Source organism: Bos grunniens, chromosome 7 (assembly GCF_055505025.1).
Source record: "Bos grunniens cultivar Pamir isolate PY7600 chromosome 7, Bosgru_T2T1.0, whole genome shotgun sequence".
Taxonomy (NCBI): Eukaryota; Metazoa; Chordata; class Mammalia; order Artiodactyla; family Bovidae; genus Bos; species Bos grunniens.
In genome coordinates, this window is record NC_141171.1 from 69,409,494 (window position 1) to 69,426,525 (window position 17,032).

Consider the following 17,032-nt stretch of genomic DNA (forward strand, 5'->3'; position numbering starts at 1 on the left):
AAACCCTCCATTTGTACTCTCCTCCTTTCACATTTACTCTTTTTGATGTCATATTTTACATCAATTGTTTTATATATCCCTTAGCTGCTTATTGTGGATATAGATAATTTTACTGCTTTCGTCTCATAACCTCCCTACTTAGCTTTGTGTATGGATGATTTCCTGTCTTTACTGTATGTTCACCTGTACCAGTGAGCTTTTTCATTTTGTGATTTCCTTATTTCTAGTTGTGGCATTTTCTTTTTTGCCTAGAGAAGTTTCTTTAACATTTGTTGTAAAGCTGGTTTGGTGGTGCTGAACTCTTTTAGCTTTTGCTTATCTGTAAATCTTTTGATTTCTCCATCAATTCTGAAAGAGAACATTGCTGGGTAAAGCATTCTTGGTTCTCAGCTTTTCATCTTTCATCACTTTAAACATTATACCCCTCCGGCTGGACTGAATTTCTGTTGAAAAATCAGCTGATAGCCTTATGGGAGTTCCTTTGTATGCTATTTACTGCTTCTCCCTTGCTACTTTTAATATCTAATTTTTGTCATTTTGATTACAATGTGTCGTGGTGTGTTCCATTTTGGGTTAATTCTATGTGGGACTCTTCACTTCCTGGACTTGGGTGACTATTTCCTTTCCCAAGTTACAGATGTTTTTAGCTATTATGGCTTCAAATATCTTCTTAGACCCTTTATCTCCCTCTTCTACTTTTGGGACTTATGAATGGAGAAGGCAATGGCAACCCACTACAGTACTCTTGCCTGGAAAATCCCATGGACGGAGGAGTCTGGTAGGCTGCAGTCCATGGGGTTGCTAGGAGTCAGACACGACTGAGCGACTTCACTTTCACTTTTCACTTTGATGCATTGGAGAAGGAAATGGCACCCCACTCCAGTACTCTTGCCTGGAGAATCCCAGGGACGGGGGAGCCTGGTGGGCTGCCGTCTATGGGGTCGCACAGAGTCGGACACGACTGAAGTGACTTAGCAGCAGCAGTAGCAGCATGATATGAAGATTAGTGTACTTGATGTTGTCCCAGAGGTTTCTTAAACTGTTCTCATTTCTTTACATTTTTACTTTTTTCTGATCAGTAGGAGTGATTTCTATTACTCTGTCTTCCAGCTTGTTGATTCATTTCTCTGTATCATTTACTCTACTGTTACATCTTTCTAGTGTATTTTTCCTTTCAGTTATTGTATTCTTCATCTCTGGGCTTCTAAAAAATATTTTCTAACTTTTTGTTAAAAACTTCTTTGTGCATCCATTCTTCTTCTGAATTCTTTGATCATCTTTAGATCATTACTCTGAACTCTTTCTCAGGTAGATTGCCTATCTCCACTTCACTTAGTTCTTCTGGGGTTTTTTCTTTTTCTTGCACATGGAACATATTCCTCTGTCACCTCATTTTGTCTGAGTTGCTATTTGTTTTATTTATGTCTGTGGTTAGTTATGTTTCTTGACCTTGGAGAAGTGGTCCTCTGTAGGAAGTGTCTTATGCATCCCAGCAGTGCACTCCCCTCTGGTCACCCAAGCTAAATGCTCTAGCGGTTCTGCCTAACAGGGATGTGTGGGACCTTCTGATGTGGCGACTGACCATGTGGGTGGTCTGGTAGGCTTGGCTGGCCCCTCACTTGGTTGATTGCCGGGCCCTGCTTTGTGTGGTTGCTGCTGGCTAGAAGGGTCTGGTCACTAGGTGGCTGACTTTTAAACCCTAAAAGGCCCTGGGTCTAGTGCTAACTCACTGGTGGGTGAAGACAGGGTTCTGAAGAAGATTCTGGGGCTGTTGCTCACCCACAGGTAAGCTAGTGCCAGACTACTGTTGGCAGGCAGAGCTGGGTCCTTGAGTCTGGCTGCAGGGCTCAGGGATCCTAGAGCTAGTATCAGATCACTGAGGGTGGGATAAAGAGGAGGGGGCTGGTTCCTAGCACACATTTGGGTATGAGGCCTGGGGTATCCTGAAGCTTTTTGTTGGCCTGCTAGTGGAAAGGGCCAGGGCCCAGCTGGTCCCAGGGCAGGATCTGGCCTGCTCTGGGTGGACTGGGTCTGCAGGCTGTGGGATTGTGGTTTTCTTGTGCCTGGTGTCTGCCCCCTGGTGAGTGAGGCTGATCCAGAGGCTAGTTTAGGCTTCCTGGAGGGCAGGGCTGGTACCTGGCCACTGCTGGGTGGAACTGAGTCTCAGCCCTCTAGTGGGCAGCAGTGTGTCTAGTGGGTGGGTCTGGAGGTGGCTGTGGGCTTGAAAAGTCTTTAGACAGACTGTCTGCCGATGGGTGGAGCTGTGTCAGATCTTGTCCTGCTCACTCTCTTCCTATTTTTCCCTTCCTTCCTTCATCTTACTAAATTTTGCCTGGATCTATATATTCCTTTCCGGTGGTCAAGGACTCCTGCCACTATTCGGCTGGTGCTCTGCAAGATCTTCTGCATCTGAAGATATACTCCTGATGCATCTGTGTAAAGAGATGTGCTCCACATCCACCTACTCCTTGGCCATCTTGTCTTCCCCCTCCAGGGTCTTTCTACTCTGGCATCTTGACCCCTGAATTTCTCCAAATGCCTTATAAAAATCCCGTTCTATACCTGTGAATTCAGATAGTCCCTTAAGAGCACCTTAAATCTAGAAAATCCATTTCTACTTTTATTTGGTGACTGAGCATCTCAATTCTATTTCTCAAATGCAAGGATCACAGGAGCTAATTAAAAATTGCCAAAAGCACATAATCTTTAGAAAATATTGCAGTGCTCTTTTTGGAAATGGATTCCCTAAACAAGTAATCCAAGGCCATCCAACTGTACTGTGGCTTGTTCTTTATATGTCTTCCCATCCCTTGAGGAGCCTTTGTGTTATGCTACTCCAAATCTATTGGGATTTCCTGCCTTTGAGATTTGGTTAATGTCCTACACAAGTTATATCACTATTTCTACAAAAGAAGTAAAAGGTTTTATTCTTCAGAAGAGATTAGTTTTTATTTGCTCTGTGGCTCATATCCTGCTGGTAACCTTTAGAAAATGTAAATAGATTTCAGTGCTTACTTAAAAAACATAGTAGTTAACAGCCATTTACTAGCTGTCTACTACGTATGGCATCTGGCCCAATGTGGTCAGAGATCAGGGATATGCGAGGAAAACCAACAGTATCTCTGTAGGACATGACAGTCTTCAGATTAAAAGCTCTGAAATATTAATAGAGGAGTAATGTGGGATAGTAGAATAAAATTGGATTTGGATTCCAAAAACCTATCCTAGGAGATGTGGTTTCAGTCACAGCTTTGCTCTCCTGGAGCCTGTTTCCTCATCTTTAACAAGGAGATAATAACTGTTTTACCTTCTTCAGTTCAGTTCAGTCGCTCAGTCGTGTCCGACTCTTCATGACCCCATAAATCACAGCATGCCAGGCCTCCCTGTCCATCACCAACTCCTGGAGTTCACCCAGACTCACATCCATCGAGTCAGTGATGCCATCCAGCCATCTCATCCTCTGTCGCCCCCTTCTCCTCCTGCCCCCAATCCCTTTCCAGCATCAGAGTCTTTTCCAATGAGTCAACTCTTCGCATGAGGTGGCCAAAGTACTGGAGTTTCAGCTTTAGCGTCATTCCTTCCAAAGAAATCCCAGGGCTTATCTCCTTCAGAATGGACTGGTTGGATCTCCTTGCAGTCCAAGGGATTCTCAAGAGTCTTCTCCAACACCACAATTCAAAAGCATCAATTCTTTGGCACTCAGCCTTCTTCACAGTCCAACTCTCACATCCATACATGACCACTGGAAAAACCATAGCCTTACCTTCTTAGCTTAGGACTGTTATGAGTATCAAGGAGGAAATGACTATGAAGCCATTCTGTAAACTAATATGCAAATGTAGGTTATGACTATTTGAAATACTCAGCTGGTCTTTCTTTATAAATGCCCCTGAGGTACCAAAATTCATATCTTTCACATATAAATGCACTATTAATGTATTTCTGATTCAACAATAAGTATCAAACTATTGCCATACAGTTTGCCACTCAAGTTTTTAAAGTGAGCCCTATGATACTCTGTAATGACTTATATGGGAAAAGAATCTAAAAAAGAATAGATATATGTATAACTGATTGACTTTGCTGTACAGCAGAAGCTAACACAACATTGTAAAACAACTATACTCCAATGAAAATTTTAAAAATAAATAAAGTGAGCCCTGTGACAACCATGGCAATGAAAACAGGCTAGGGCTTCAGAATACACTGTCTCTGGTGGTCGAAGTTCCCTCTGAGGAACTTTTGAGGAAAGTAATTACTTACTTCAGCCCTCAAAGCACCAATTATTTTTTAAAACTTTTAAATGCTTTAGCATAAATTATTAAAAGATTATAAAGTGTACATTTTTAAAGGAAGGGATTTGTGACTTTTTAAAATTGAGGTATAGTTGATTTACTGCTGTACAGCAAAGTGATTCAGTTATATGGACATGACTGAGTGATTGAATTGAACTGAACATTTAAAATATATATATATATTCTTTTCCATTATAGTTTATAATAGAATAGCAGGAGACCAGGGATCGATCCCTGAGTCCAGAAGATCCTGTGGAGACGGGAATGGCACTCCAGTTTTCCTGCCTGGAGAATCCCATGGACAGAGGAACCTGGCAGGCTACAGTCCATGGAGTTGCAAAGAGTTGGACATGACTGAGCGACTAATACCAGAGCAGACTATTGAATATAGTTTTCTGTGCTAGGACCTTGTTGTTTATCCCTTGTACACATGAAAGTTTACATCTGATGATTCCAACCTCCCACTCTACCCCACCCCTCCCTCTTGGCAACCACTATTTTGTTCTGTCTGTGATTCTGTTTCTGCTTCATAGAAAGGTTCATTTGTGTCATATTTTAGATTCCACATATCACGTGGTATTTGTCTTTCTCTAACTTCACTTAGTATGATAATCTTTAGTTGCATCCATGTTGCTGCAAATTATTTCATTCTTTTTATGGCTGAGTGGTATTCCATTATATATATGTGTGTGTATATATATATGTATATATACACATATATTTATATATACCACATCTTCTTTATCCATTCATCTGTTGATGGCCATCCATATCTTGGCTGTTGTGAATAGTGCTGTTATGAACATAAGGGTGTGTATATCTTTTTGAATTATATATTTGTCCAAGTATATGCCCAGGAGTGGGATTGCTGGATCAACACGTAATTCTTAGTTTTCTGAGGAACCTCCATACTGTTTTTCACAGTGACTGCACTAACTTACCTTCCCACCAACAGTGTAGGAGGGTTCCCTTTTCTTCATACCCTTGCCAGCATTTGTTATTTGTAGAGTTTTTAATGGCAGCCATTCTGATCAGTGTGAGGTGTTACCTCATCATAGTTTTGGTTTGCATTTCTCTAATAATTAGTCATGTTGAGCATCTTTTCATGAGTCTCTTGGCCATCTATATTTCTTCTTTGGAGAAATGTCTATTTAGGTCTTCTGCCCATTTTTATATTGGTTGTTTTCCTTGTTGTTGAGTTGTATGAGCTGTTTGTATATTTTGAAAATTAAGCCCTTGTCTGTCACATCATTTGCAAATATTTCCTCCCATTCTGTAGGTTCTCTTTTCATTTTGTTTATGGTTTCCTTTGCTGCTGAAAAGCTTGCAAGTTTGATTAGGTCCCGTTTTTGTTTTTCTGTTGCCTTGCCTTGGGAGATTGACTGAAGAAAATGTTGGTGCCATTAATGTCAGAGAATATTTTGCCTGTGTTCTCTTTTTATGTTTAAGTCTTTAAGCCATTTTGAGTTTGTTTTTGTGTATGGTCAGAGGGTGTGCCCTAACTTCATTGATTTACATGTGGCTGTCCAGCTTTTCCAACACCACTCGCCAAAGAGACTTTTTCCTATTGCCTCGTTTGTTGACGATTAATTGACTGTAGGTATGTAGGTTTATTTGTGGGCTCTCTAGTCTGTTCCATTGATCCATATGTCTATTTTCCTGCCAATATCATGTTTTGATTAATGTAGTTTTGAGTAGTCTGAAGTCTGGGAAGATTATGCCTCCTGCTTTGTTCTTTTTCTTCAGGATTGCTTTGGCAATTCTGGGTCTTTTGTGGTTCCATATGAATTTTAGGATTATTTTTTCTAGTTCTGTGAAAAATGTCATGGGTAACTTGATAGGTAGATTGCCCAAAGCACCTACTGTCACCATGTCCTTGCTATCTCCCCAATCCCTTTCCTTTCATATGGAGCTCTAGATACACCCTTCTCAACTTCTGTTACTTATCCACTTGGAGTTTTCACATGCGTAGTTATTAGGGCTGGCTCCTTCTCATTATTCTTCAGATCTCTGCACGAATAAACACATGGAAGAAAATGTGGGTAGTCGTTCTCTGGTTAAGTGGCTTATTACCATATCTCAGTCTTGTTTCCCAGCCGGGTGGGTTTGGACTTTCTACAATTCTATCATGACTGTTTTGGGACTGTTTTCTTTGACTTAATTTTTAATGATTAAGTGAAATATCATGAAAAAAAATCTAGGAATACTTGAACACAGTCTACTACCTAATACTTTAGCTACATTTTAGAAAATACAGTCCAATAAAACATGTTTATAAATTACCAGACACTAAAGATCAACTCAGAGACCTTCAGCTTTGACCCATTTACTCTTTCTTCTCAAAGGATGGTTGAACCTTGAAAGGAGGCTCAAAAGTTTCATAATTCACTAAGCACTCAACACCCAGTGTCTCATTCTAAGCTTTCCCAAAAAATATAGAGCAGGTAAGAAACTTCATAATTATAAGAAGCTAGTAAATATACACTATGTATCAGAAGAAATAATCTCAAAATCTGAGCAAAAGCTCTGGTGTCAACGTCCAGAGAGCAATTTCATGACAGGCATTTTACTTGTGACTAAAGTGAAAGGCAAAACTAAATTCTTTGTACCTCAAGTAAATCACCTTATAATCAGAATAAATCAAGTAAATGGATACATAGTTACCAGGAAATACTTATCTATTAATTCTCAACAGATAGCAGCAGTTCCCCAAGTGTGGCCAGAGGACCACTAGAAAGCCCTGAGACCCATTCAGGGACTTATGAGGTTCCACCTTTTCCAACCAGTTATTTCTGAGGCCGGATTTTTTTCATGTATTTCCACCAAAACAACATGGCATAACAGATTGAATGCAGAAGCAGGTTAAGAGAATCCAGCTGTGTTTCATTAAGCCAGGTAATAAAGAGAAATGTAAAACAATGCCACTCTTCCCACAAATTTATTTTGAAAAACATATTTTTTAATAAAAGTGTAATTTGGGAGATAATGGGCTTGTTACAGTAAAACCAATTGATATTTTTAAAGACTTCTCAGTTTTTAAAAATGTTAAATATTTTATTTGTATTTATTTTTGGCTCAGCTGGGTCTTCATGGCTGCATGTGGGCTTTCTCTAGTTTTGGTGCCTGGGGACTACTCTTTGTTGAGGTGCGCAGACTTCTCATTGTTGGCTTCTCTTGTTGCAGACCACGGGCTCTAGGCACGTGGGCACAGTAGTTGCGTCACGTGGGCTCGGTAGTTGCCTCGTGTGGGCTCTAGGGCATGCGGGCTTCCATAGTTGTGGCTCGTGGGCTCTAGAGCACAGTCTCAGTAGTTATGACTCAGGGGCTTAGTTGCTCCACATCATGTGGGATCTTCCCAGACCAGGGATGGAACACATGCCCCCTGCATTGGCAGGTGGATTCTTACTGTGCCATCAGCAAAGTCCCTAAAGTTTCTCAGTTTTTATTTCAAATACAGTTAATATCATTAGCTATGACCCACATAAACAAAAGCTCTTTGGGGTACTCGTTAATTAATGGCATTAAAGGGATCCTGAGGTCAAGCTACTCTATACACCAACTATAAGCACTTTTATCTCAAAAACAATGTGTTTGGAGCATATAAAGAATACAGATGCAAGATGGACAGTTAAGAAAAATCAAATGGAAATGTAAGGTTCCATAGTCCAGGACTCCATTATTTAATGTAATGACACTTTATTGTTTTTATCTATTTTTTTGGCTGAGCCGTATGGCTTGTAGGATTGTAGTTCCCTGACCAATAATTAAACCCAGGTCACCACTACAGTGAAGTGCTGAGTCCTAACCACTGGACTGCCAGGGAATTCCTGACATTTTTTAAAGAGTAACAAATTATATTTGCCCATCAGAACTTTCAAATCCATCCCAAATTCCTGGGAAAGTAAACACTGAATTGGCTGCACGCTGATTTCCCACCTACTGGGGTAAGCCAGGGCAGTGTGACAGGGTGCCAGGAGTACAAGGCTGCCACTATCATAGAAGGAAGACACTTAAGAATTAAGGTTATAATGAGGTAAAAATACACATAAAATTCTTTTTAAAAAAGTCTTTATATCAGACTGCTTCTCTGGATGTTAGAAGAACAGTAAGATCTTAGTCAACAAAATTGCAAGAAGTCGGTAGAAAAGTTGAGATCTCTACTGCTTCTAAAAGCTGTGAACATTTAACAAGGGTTATTTGTGTGGCAAATCAAGAGCTCACTTTCATTGTTCTCCCCCTTACATCTGCACTAATGCAATAAGTAGGAGTCAATACATTAACAAAACAGCTCATTTACAACTTTGTTAAAAATAATTAAATGCAGGCAAATAGGAAAATCCTCAATTAGAAATCAACTTAGTCTCTCAGGCTTTAATTTGTATTTTTGGTTGTACTGGATCTTCGTTGTTCTATGTGGGCTTTTCATTGAGGTGGCTTCTCGTTGTCGAGCACAGGCTCGAGCGCGCGTTTCCGTAGCTGCAGCACACAGGCTCAGTAGCTGAAGCTTCCGTGCTCGCGTGCAGGCTCAGGAGCTGTGTGGTACCAATCTAGTCGCTCCCTGGCATGTGGAATCGTCCCAGGTCAGGGATTGAACTGTTGTCCCCTGCATTGGCAGGCAGATTCTCATTCACTGTGCCACCAGGGGAAGTCCTTCTCATGCTTTCTTGAAAAGTGAAAAGTGTTAGTTGCTCAGTCATGTCCGACTCTTTGCAACCCCATCGACTGTAACCCACCAGGCTCCTCTTGTCCATGGCATTCTCCAGGCAAGAATACTGGAGTGGGATGCCGTTTCTTTAATTACACTCATATTCTAGGAATATGAGGTTTTGGGGTTTGACGTATGGGTTAAAATGACATGTGGTGAAATGGTTGGCACAGTGACTGGCGCATAGGAAGTTCCTGACATTGAAGCACATTTACATAAACGATAAAGACGAGACGCAAAGAACAAACATTTACAGCATATGTCAGTGCTGCTGATCTCACCATTTAATTACTCAACACTTTTAAATTTTAAGTTCATTATAGAAAAAAATATGAGGGCTCAGAAAAGTCAGATAAATTGATCAAGGTGTCACACAGAAAGTGAGAGGTTAAAATAGGATTAGATCTGCTTCCAAGTCCGTGCTCATTCTACAATGCAATGCTATCTCCTAGGACAGCACACAAAGCCAGTTTGTTTCAGAAATCTATTCACCATTAAGGTGTGTTCTGTGCTTAGGACAGTTAGCTTTATTTCACTATTTCATAAATACTTGAGAGAAAAAAAGTATTAACTCTTCCTTCCAAATATAAGTACCTATAGGCCTCAATTTATTAGTGACTAGCCCCTAACCAATAGCATTATGGATATCATTCAGGCAATTAATTAAAATTTAAAAAAAAGTAAACATCCAAAGTACTATACAAGACCACTGTATACATTTATGGTTCCTGAAGATCATAACAGAGAAGTAAAAAACATCTGAAGAGGGAAAAAAAGTAAATCTGGAATGGCAGTGGAGATTCTCACAAGTGTATGTAAACTGCAAGAACAGTAACTAATTCTCCTTCACTCCCCCAAATATTAAGCAAATATTCAGAGATAAATCATTAAACCAAATGGAACGCCAATGAGGCAAGTTTTGTTTTCTTTTCATGGGCTCTGAAACAAAAACTACTAGTAAAACAGCAAACTGTATGTTGAGACACAGTAATAACTGAGGTAGGGGCTCACTTCTGTCTTCAGAAGTACGACACTGGAAGAAGCCATAGTATAAAACATGCTTGAGGTAAATCTCAGTTTTATTAAAAAAATTTTTTAAACACAAAAGTTTGGAAACAAACTGTTTAAGGACCGTATATATTTGAGAAGGTGATGCTATACTTCTCAATTTAAAGAAAAAATTCAAGATTACAGATTTCAAATATCAATGAAGATACTCTCCATGCTGCTACCAGAGCCTGGTTTGATTGCTCTGAAGTAACAGCACTTGAAAGCTCCTATTCTTTGAAACTAATTTAAACACACTGAATTGTTGAAAGATTAAAAACCACAGTCAGCTAATTACACTCTCTCTCATCTCTTATTCAGCAAATGAATCACTTTTCATTACTGCTTAGCAGAAGTACATGAATTTCTGCCTAATTAGAAATGTTGTAGATGGAACATTAGCAAAAATGGAGCAGGTCAGGATATCTTTGCTGCTTCATTTTTAATTCCTAACAGTAGAGTCTGATAGGAAGGAATAGAGAAGTCATTAAATAATTTTAAATTATTTATAAAAATTACTTTACCCAAATTATAATTATTTTTTCCCCAAACGGTCTCAAATGTCTAACATAATGAAAGAAAAAGCAGTTCAACATTGATTTTAATGAACATTTTAATGTTATGTATAACAGAACTTTATGAATACAATGGAAACAAAGTTTCATCAATTTAATTAAAAAAATTTCAACACAAAGTGGGGAGGTAATAATTTGATACCTATATTATTCATTTTAAAAAATATTCCCAGCTTGAGGGTGAAACAATTTTGCATTCCAAACTCTAGAATCATGATTTTCATGTGAGCTTAATGCAGAATTACAGCAGGAAAACAAAAAACATCTTAATTAATTTCCTTTATTTGCATTAAATCAATAAAATCTTTGACTGCTACAGGTCTCCTTTAATAATATAGATATTTAACTTGCCTCTATTGGAACCATATTGCTAATGCCATATTATATACATTCAAAACCAAAACAAAACAATACTGTATAAAATCTAAAAGCCAACATTGTTGAGTTCTTACATTTATATTTAAGGTCTTAATGAATTTTCACCTTTTCAATTTTTTTAAAAGACACCAAAAAAAATAAATATTTTTCTCTTTTGACTGTTCCTGACTATTACGTGGTGGCTACAGGGATAAACATGGAAGGGAAGTCTTGCCAAGTTAATCACTGCAAAGTGTAAATAATGACTGCTAAAACCAAAAATACTGGAGTTTTTTTTTTTTTTTTAAAGGAAACCATAGAGCAGTCCCGAAAAAAATATTTTTTCTAGTTCTGCACAGGATAATTATAGCAGAAGAAATGGGAAAAGTCCCATAGCTGTCACCAATTGCTTAAAGAGGTTTTGTTACAATAAAAATTTGGATAGTATAATAGCAGTGTTGTTGGAACATTAGCAAAAGTATATACATTCCAGTTACCTTTGATTTAGCCATAATCACATATGTATGCCTTTTTTGGACAAAAATATATATTTTTATAAAAAACTGATCATCCAACTTTAATGATTTCATATATGGACTCAAGAGTGGTAGTAAAAGGAACAGACCCAATTGTGACAAGGTGATTCAGGGACAGAAAAATCAAGTTCTTCAGGAAAAGAAAAGTATAAAATTAGAGATTCAAACATGTTTATTCAGCCCTATTCTAGTCTTCCCACATATTATGATATTAAAATTGGCTCTTCAATTTATAAAGGCTTTCAACAATTTCACTACCCCATTTGTGGTCTCACTGGAAAAATGTTTCAGACTGCCTCATCTGAAGTGCCCTTGCCTGGCCATCTAAAATACTAGACATTTCACTTTTTTTTTATAAAACAGCCTTTTTGGCTCTTAATGTAGGTTTATTTTAATTAATTGATAAAAGAAAGGGGAGTTGATTAGCATTTTCCATCCCAACATCACCTATCTACACCGCTAAAAATCCTTCACTCAATCTGTTCCTTTATATTCTCTTATTTGCTAAAGTTGGCGAAATTTGCAAAGGCATCTTGCTTGGGTTGCATAGTTCCAGAAGTCATGGCTAAGTTGGGCGTGCCCATTCCCATTGTGCCTGTCAGGCCCATCCCTGTAGTTGACATCCCTATGTTCATATTCATGCCCATCATGCTCTGGTTCATCATTGGACTATTTCCAAGAGGGGCCATCCCCATGGTGCCAGTCATCACATTGGGCATGCTCATAGGCATGGGTCCCCCCATCAAAGGATTAGTTTGAGGCCGGACAGGAAGCATGTTCGATGGAGAACTGAGGTTTACAGCTCCGAAACTTTGGGTCATCATATTCATAGGCTGTTGCATATCTAACAGAAGAAGAGAGACAAAAGAACTTTACCATTCTGAATAATCTTAGACTTAGAGAGCAGAAAAATAATACAATCTTCCTGACCATCAATACTTGTAAGCCTCAATAAAATTACTTCATAGTGATTTTATAAGAGAAGTCAATTGTCAATTAACTTGTATTGATTACTCTTGAGAAATATTCAGTGGCTGTCAGCTCTGGTTTCCCCAAGATGTAGAAACAGTAAGAGTGGCCTGGGGGAAAACATCAGGCAATTTAAAATCATTCCTATAAAATCTATTATTGAATCCAACGTAACAAGTTGTCAAGAGCTATTGTGTATCAAAACCTTTAAAAAGGTTTTATCCTTTGACTTGCTCTATTTTTAGAACATCATACTAAGGGAAAACAATCACAAGTACAAAGATTTACACAAAATCATGGAGTTATTTATGGCAAAAAGCTGGAAACAATGGAAATAGAGGAACTGCACAGTAATATGATGGATAACTATAAAGATTCAAAAGTCATACTTTCTTAAGAATATTCAACATAGGAAAAACAACAATTTAATGTTGAATGTGAACTCCAAGAAATATAGACATAACACTCTAAAGCATTAAAAATGCGGTTAGCAAAGATGGAATGTGAAGAAATATCAATTAATAGTGATTATCCCTGGATTATGGAGTTCAGATGAGTTTTGTTTCCTTGACATATCTGCCTATGTTAAAAACAGTATTTTTTATTTTAGTGATCAGGCTCCTAAAACTCACCATCATACAATAAATGTTATCATGCTAAGACCAGAATACAAAGCAATTTAATGCGACAGAAGGGATACCAGATCTTATGTGAAAAAAAATCTTAATGTGAACACAAAGCTGCCTTCAGTACGTTTTAAAGTAGTCCTGGCATAAGGGCAAAGGATTACAAGTACACAAACAAATGGATGTCTTGCAGTAACTTACTCTGTTGTTGAATCATTGTATTGAGTGATGGCTGCTGGGGTTTGGAAGGCTGCATACCAGGTAGTAAGTTGTCTAGGCTGATGTTTACACTGGGGTCAGACCAAGTAGAGGGCAGGGTTTTGCTGACTGACTTCTGGACCATATCTGTATTCTGATTATAGAGAGGATTAGGCTTCTGCAGCACTGTGCTAACATTTTGCAAAGGCTGGAAAATAGAAAAATGCTCTAAAAATTAAGTATCTTATCTATAAAGATTATGAAATGGCAATTTAATCACAGTAACTCCAAATACTGATATATACTAGACTCTGTAATAAACTTCTGAAACTTTTAATGTTCTATATTAAGGTCTTCAATACCCTTCCTGTACCACTAGCCTCCCATAATATTCCTCCTGAAGTCCAAATCATATTTGGAGAAAAAACTAAGATATTTATATTAACAATTATCCTCCCATCACCCCAAGTCTAGCAGCCACCATCCCAAGGTAACTACTAACTTCAGGTTAGTACAACTTTAAGGAAATACAGAAGTGGAAATTTATTCTTACAAAATGGAATTCAGGGTATAAGTTCTCATGCTAAAAAAAAAAAAGCAAAATCATCAAGACAGCAAATTATACTCCAGAAAACCCGACTGATATATTCTTGCTCCATGTACATTTCTATTGCCTAAAGTGAGCAACACTAGTGGAACTTGGTATAATATGGACCAATTCAGGAGAGATTCAGGAAAAAGCAGCAGAGGTACCTGGTAATTACTACCAGAATAACTGCAGCAAGGACAGAAAAAGGGAAAGAGAGAGGAGTAGGAGGAATAATTAAAAATGGACCAATGCAAAGAATCACAACACAGATGCAATTAAGACTGTAAATAAGTAGACTGGCTTTATGATGAGACCATACGAAACAAACACTATAAAGAATAAACTAGCTTGGGCTTGTTCAGTTCAATTTAATGGCACTGGTATGGGTTTTATGTCCTTTGTTTTTAATGTTAGGTCTAATATCTGTCATACAGATGAGTCACCTTTCTGTTTCTTCCGTCTCTTCCCTCATCCTAACACCCCAAAGAAGATAATCTACACATTAAAGTGAATAATTAGCATCATAAGCAAATATTCTGAATAGCCTGAGTCAGAAATAGCAAGTTCCTGGTACAACTCAGACAAATATACACTTGTTTTAATTCTAAGTGAGTATTAGGTGATTTAGATTTAATTTTTTAAAGTGAATTACAAAGTTCCTATTCAGTTGTTTTTCTTTATGAAAGTGAGAGTTGAAAGCCTATATAAACATTATATAATGTATAGGAGGCCCAGAATAGGGAAGAACATTATTTTAGAGAATAATCTTCTGTATTAGCAATATATCTCTATTCCTTCTTCTTAAAAACACTTTTTTAAACTATTAAAATAAATACTATTTGTTCAATAAAATTTTCAGCAAATGCCTCCTCTGTGAAAGGTATCACACTTGGCTTTGCAGGGACAGCCAGATGGGTGAGAAAGCCTTGCCCTGGAGAACCAAATGACTATTCCAGGGGAAAGGGCATAATGCAATATACAAAAGTAATCTATGTATCACATACTTATTTTTCTGTTTTATGCCAATCTTCCGTTAGATTAGTCACAGCACCTCAAAAATTATGAACTACCATTTCCAAGGGAGGCAGGTAACTTACCTGTGATCTTGACATGGGCAAACCCAGCCCTACAGTATTAGTGCTCATCATGGAGAAATTCATACTCTGGGAAGATGTCATGGTTGCCTGTGATGAGCCCATAAGATCAAATAGGTCTGAAGAATTTGAGGCAGCTGGAGGTGGGCCTAAAGCTGGTTGTGAGCTACTGACAAGCTCTACAGCTGGCTGTGAGGCACTGCCGAAGAGCTCGCCACTGGCAGCAACAGGGACTGATGGGGCTTGGTTGAAGGCACTCCAGTCACCAAAGTCTCCATTCCCACTTGTTGCTGTTACTGAGAAAGAAAGAATGGTAAGGGTAAGAAAGTTTCCGAGATGCTGAGAACAAATGTAACAATCTACCAACTGAAACAAATTAGAGCTGATCTGTGTCCATCCAAATTAGCATCTGTAGGTACCATCTCCATCTGGACATCATTTTTTCTCATGAATATTCCATGAGTGTTATTTAACAAGGTGGCAAAGAAAAAATAAAAACTTCCACATATAAAGTAAAATCCATCTCTGGCCATTGGCAGGTCTAAGGTAACACCAAGAAATGATAGAAACCAGAACTTTACTTCAACCTAAGCATGCATATCAACTATGTTTCTAGCTAAATTAATATGAACTAGCCTGCTGCTGCTGCTGCTGCTAAGCTCCCCTCAAAACAAGAACAAAACTCTAAACTGGTTAAACCTTTTGCTGGGAGGGTTCATTCATTATTTGGAAAGGGTCAAAGAGAAAGCAAGCTATGACTTATACCATCTCATGGAAATGAAACCCCAAATTCATTAAAACATGAAAGAAAAATGCAACGAAATTAAGAGTAGGACTAGTAAATTTCTGTAAGAAGTTCTCACCCATTTGGCCATGCTTCCACTTAAAATATAAAGGCTACAGAGAGCTATGATATTATAACCTTAGAAAACTGCTCACTTCAAATGGAACTGTTCAATCTATTTATGTTAAAAAGTGGGGCAAGTCTTAAGAGGGGAACTCATGCTAATATTTTTTTAAAAAGGAACAAAACTATCACTATGCTTCAAAGTATAATAAGTTTAAGAACTTAATGTATTTAATAATATAAAAATTAATAGATTAATTAATAGACTGAAATATTTTAGAGAACAGACTCTGTCCCTAACTGACTGTGTGGCCCTACTTAATCTTCTATATGCCTTACCTTTGGATTGAACCTGTGCCCCCTGCAGTGGAAGTGCAGAGTCTTAACCACTGGATAGCCAGGCAAGCTCCCTGTGCCCTACTTTTTAAAAAATCTAAGTTGAGAGGATTAAATAACTTAATATATAGTAAATGCCATTTAAGGTTTGTTATTGTTACTTTGGATTAATTGTGAAAAGACAGAGGTGAGCTCAAGTGTCACTCTTTCCTTCAGGAATGCCATATAAAAGTATAAGTCAAGCTTCTATAAATTCTGCATACAATATTAAGTATTTAGAACACAATAAAGTCAAGTTATACTTAAAAAAATTTTTTTAAGTTAGTCTATACAAAATAAACAAACCTTACTTCAAGAAAGGGACAAAGAGATACATATGAATTAATGGAAGTTGAAAAAAGCAAAGGTGAAGAAAGAGCTACATGTGAACTGTCCTCTGAAAGTGAATAGTGTGCAGTTCCGAATTAATCACACCATTGCTTTGCTATCTTCACTTACAACTTGGAAATGCATTTTGTCTAGCCTAAAAGGTAAGCAACCACCATAATACTGTATCTCATTATGCTAAATATCAAAAGAGAACAATAACATTAAGTCTTTACAATTATATTCTTCTATTACCATATTATATTATAAGCACCCTCAAAAGAGAAAATAATTCATTAGAAACCCCAAGCTGTATCAACAATTTAATGTAAGAACTGGGCTAATATTCATTACCTCAGGGTTTTGCTAAAACATGTCTTTGATCTTCTTTACAAAAACGACTGAATTAAGAGTTTTACAATTAGTTCTATATATTAAACAATTCAAATTAATTTAAGGAAGACTGCTGGATAAAGGTAAACTGTATGCTGA

The 17,032-nt window shown here is 37.8% G+C and overlaps 2 protein-coding genes across 7 annotated transcripts in view; one reads left to right on the forward strand and one right to left on the reverse strand.

The window, feature by feature from the left end:
- Nucleotides 1-17,032, forward strand: part of LSM11 (LSM11, U7 small nuclear RNA associated) — a 115,978-nt gene that overhangs the window by 40,681 nt on the left and 58,265 nt on the right. The gene's annotated exons all lie outside the window — the stretch shown is intronic.
- Nucleotides 10,643-17,032, reverse strand: part of CLINT1 (clathrin interactor 1) — a 57,470-nt gene continuing 51,080 nt past the window's right edge. For 3 of the 6 annotated variants that reach the window (XM_086412649.1, XM_086412652.1, XM_086412653.1), the window contains 3 exons: nucleotides 14,995-15,287; nucleotides 13,312-13,462; nucleotides 10,643-12,359 (listed from right to left, as the gene is read on the reverse strand). In XM_086412649.1, the coding sequence (XP_086268775.1) occupies nucleotides 12,013-12,359; nucleotides 13,312-13,462; nucleotides 14,995-15,287 (791 nt within the window). In that variant the 3' untranslated portion in view covers nucleotides 10,643-12,012. Of the gene's footprint in view, nucleotides 12,360-13,311; nucleotides 13,517-14,994; nucleotides 15,288-17,032 lie in introns of all 6 variants that reach the window. The other 3 variants (XM_086412648.1, XM_086412650.1, XM_086412651.1) reach the window with 1 other exon arrangement.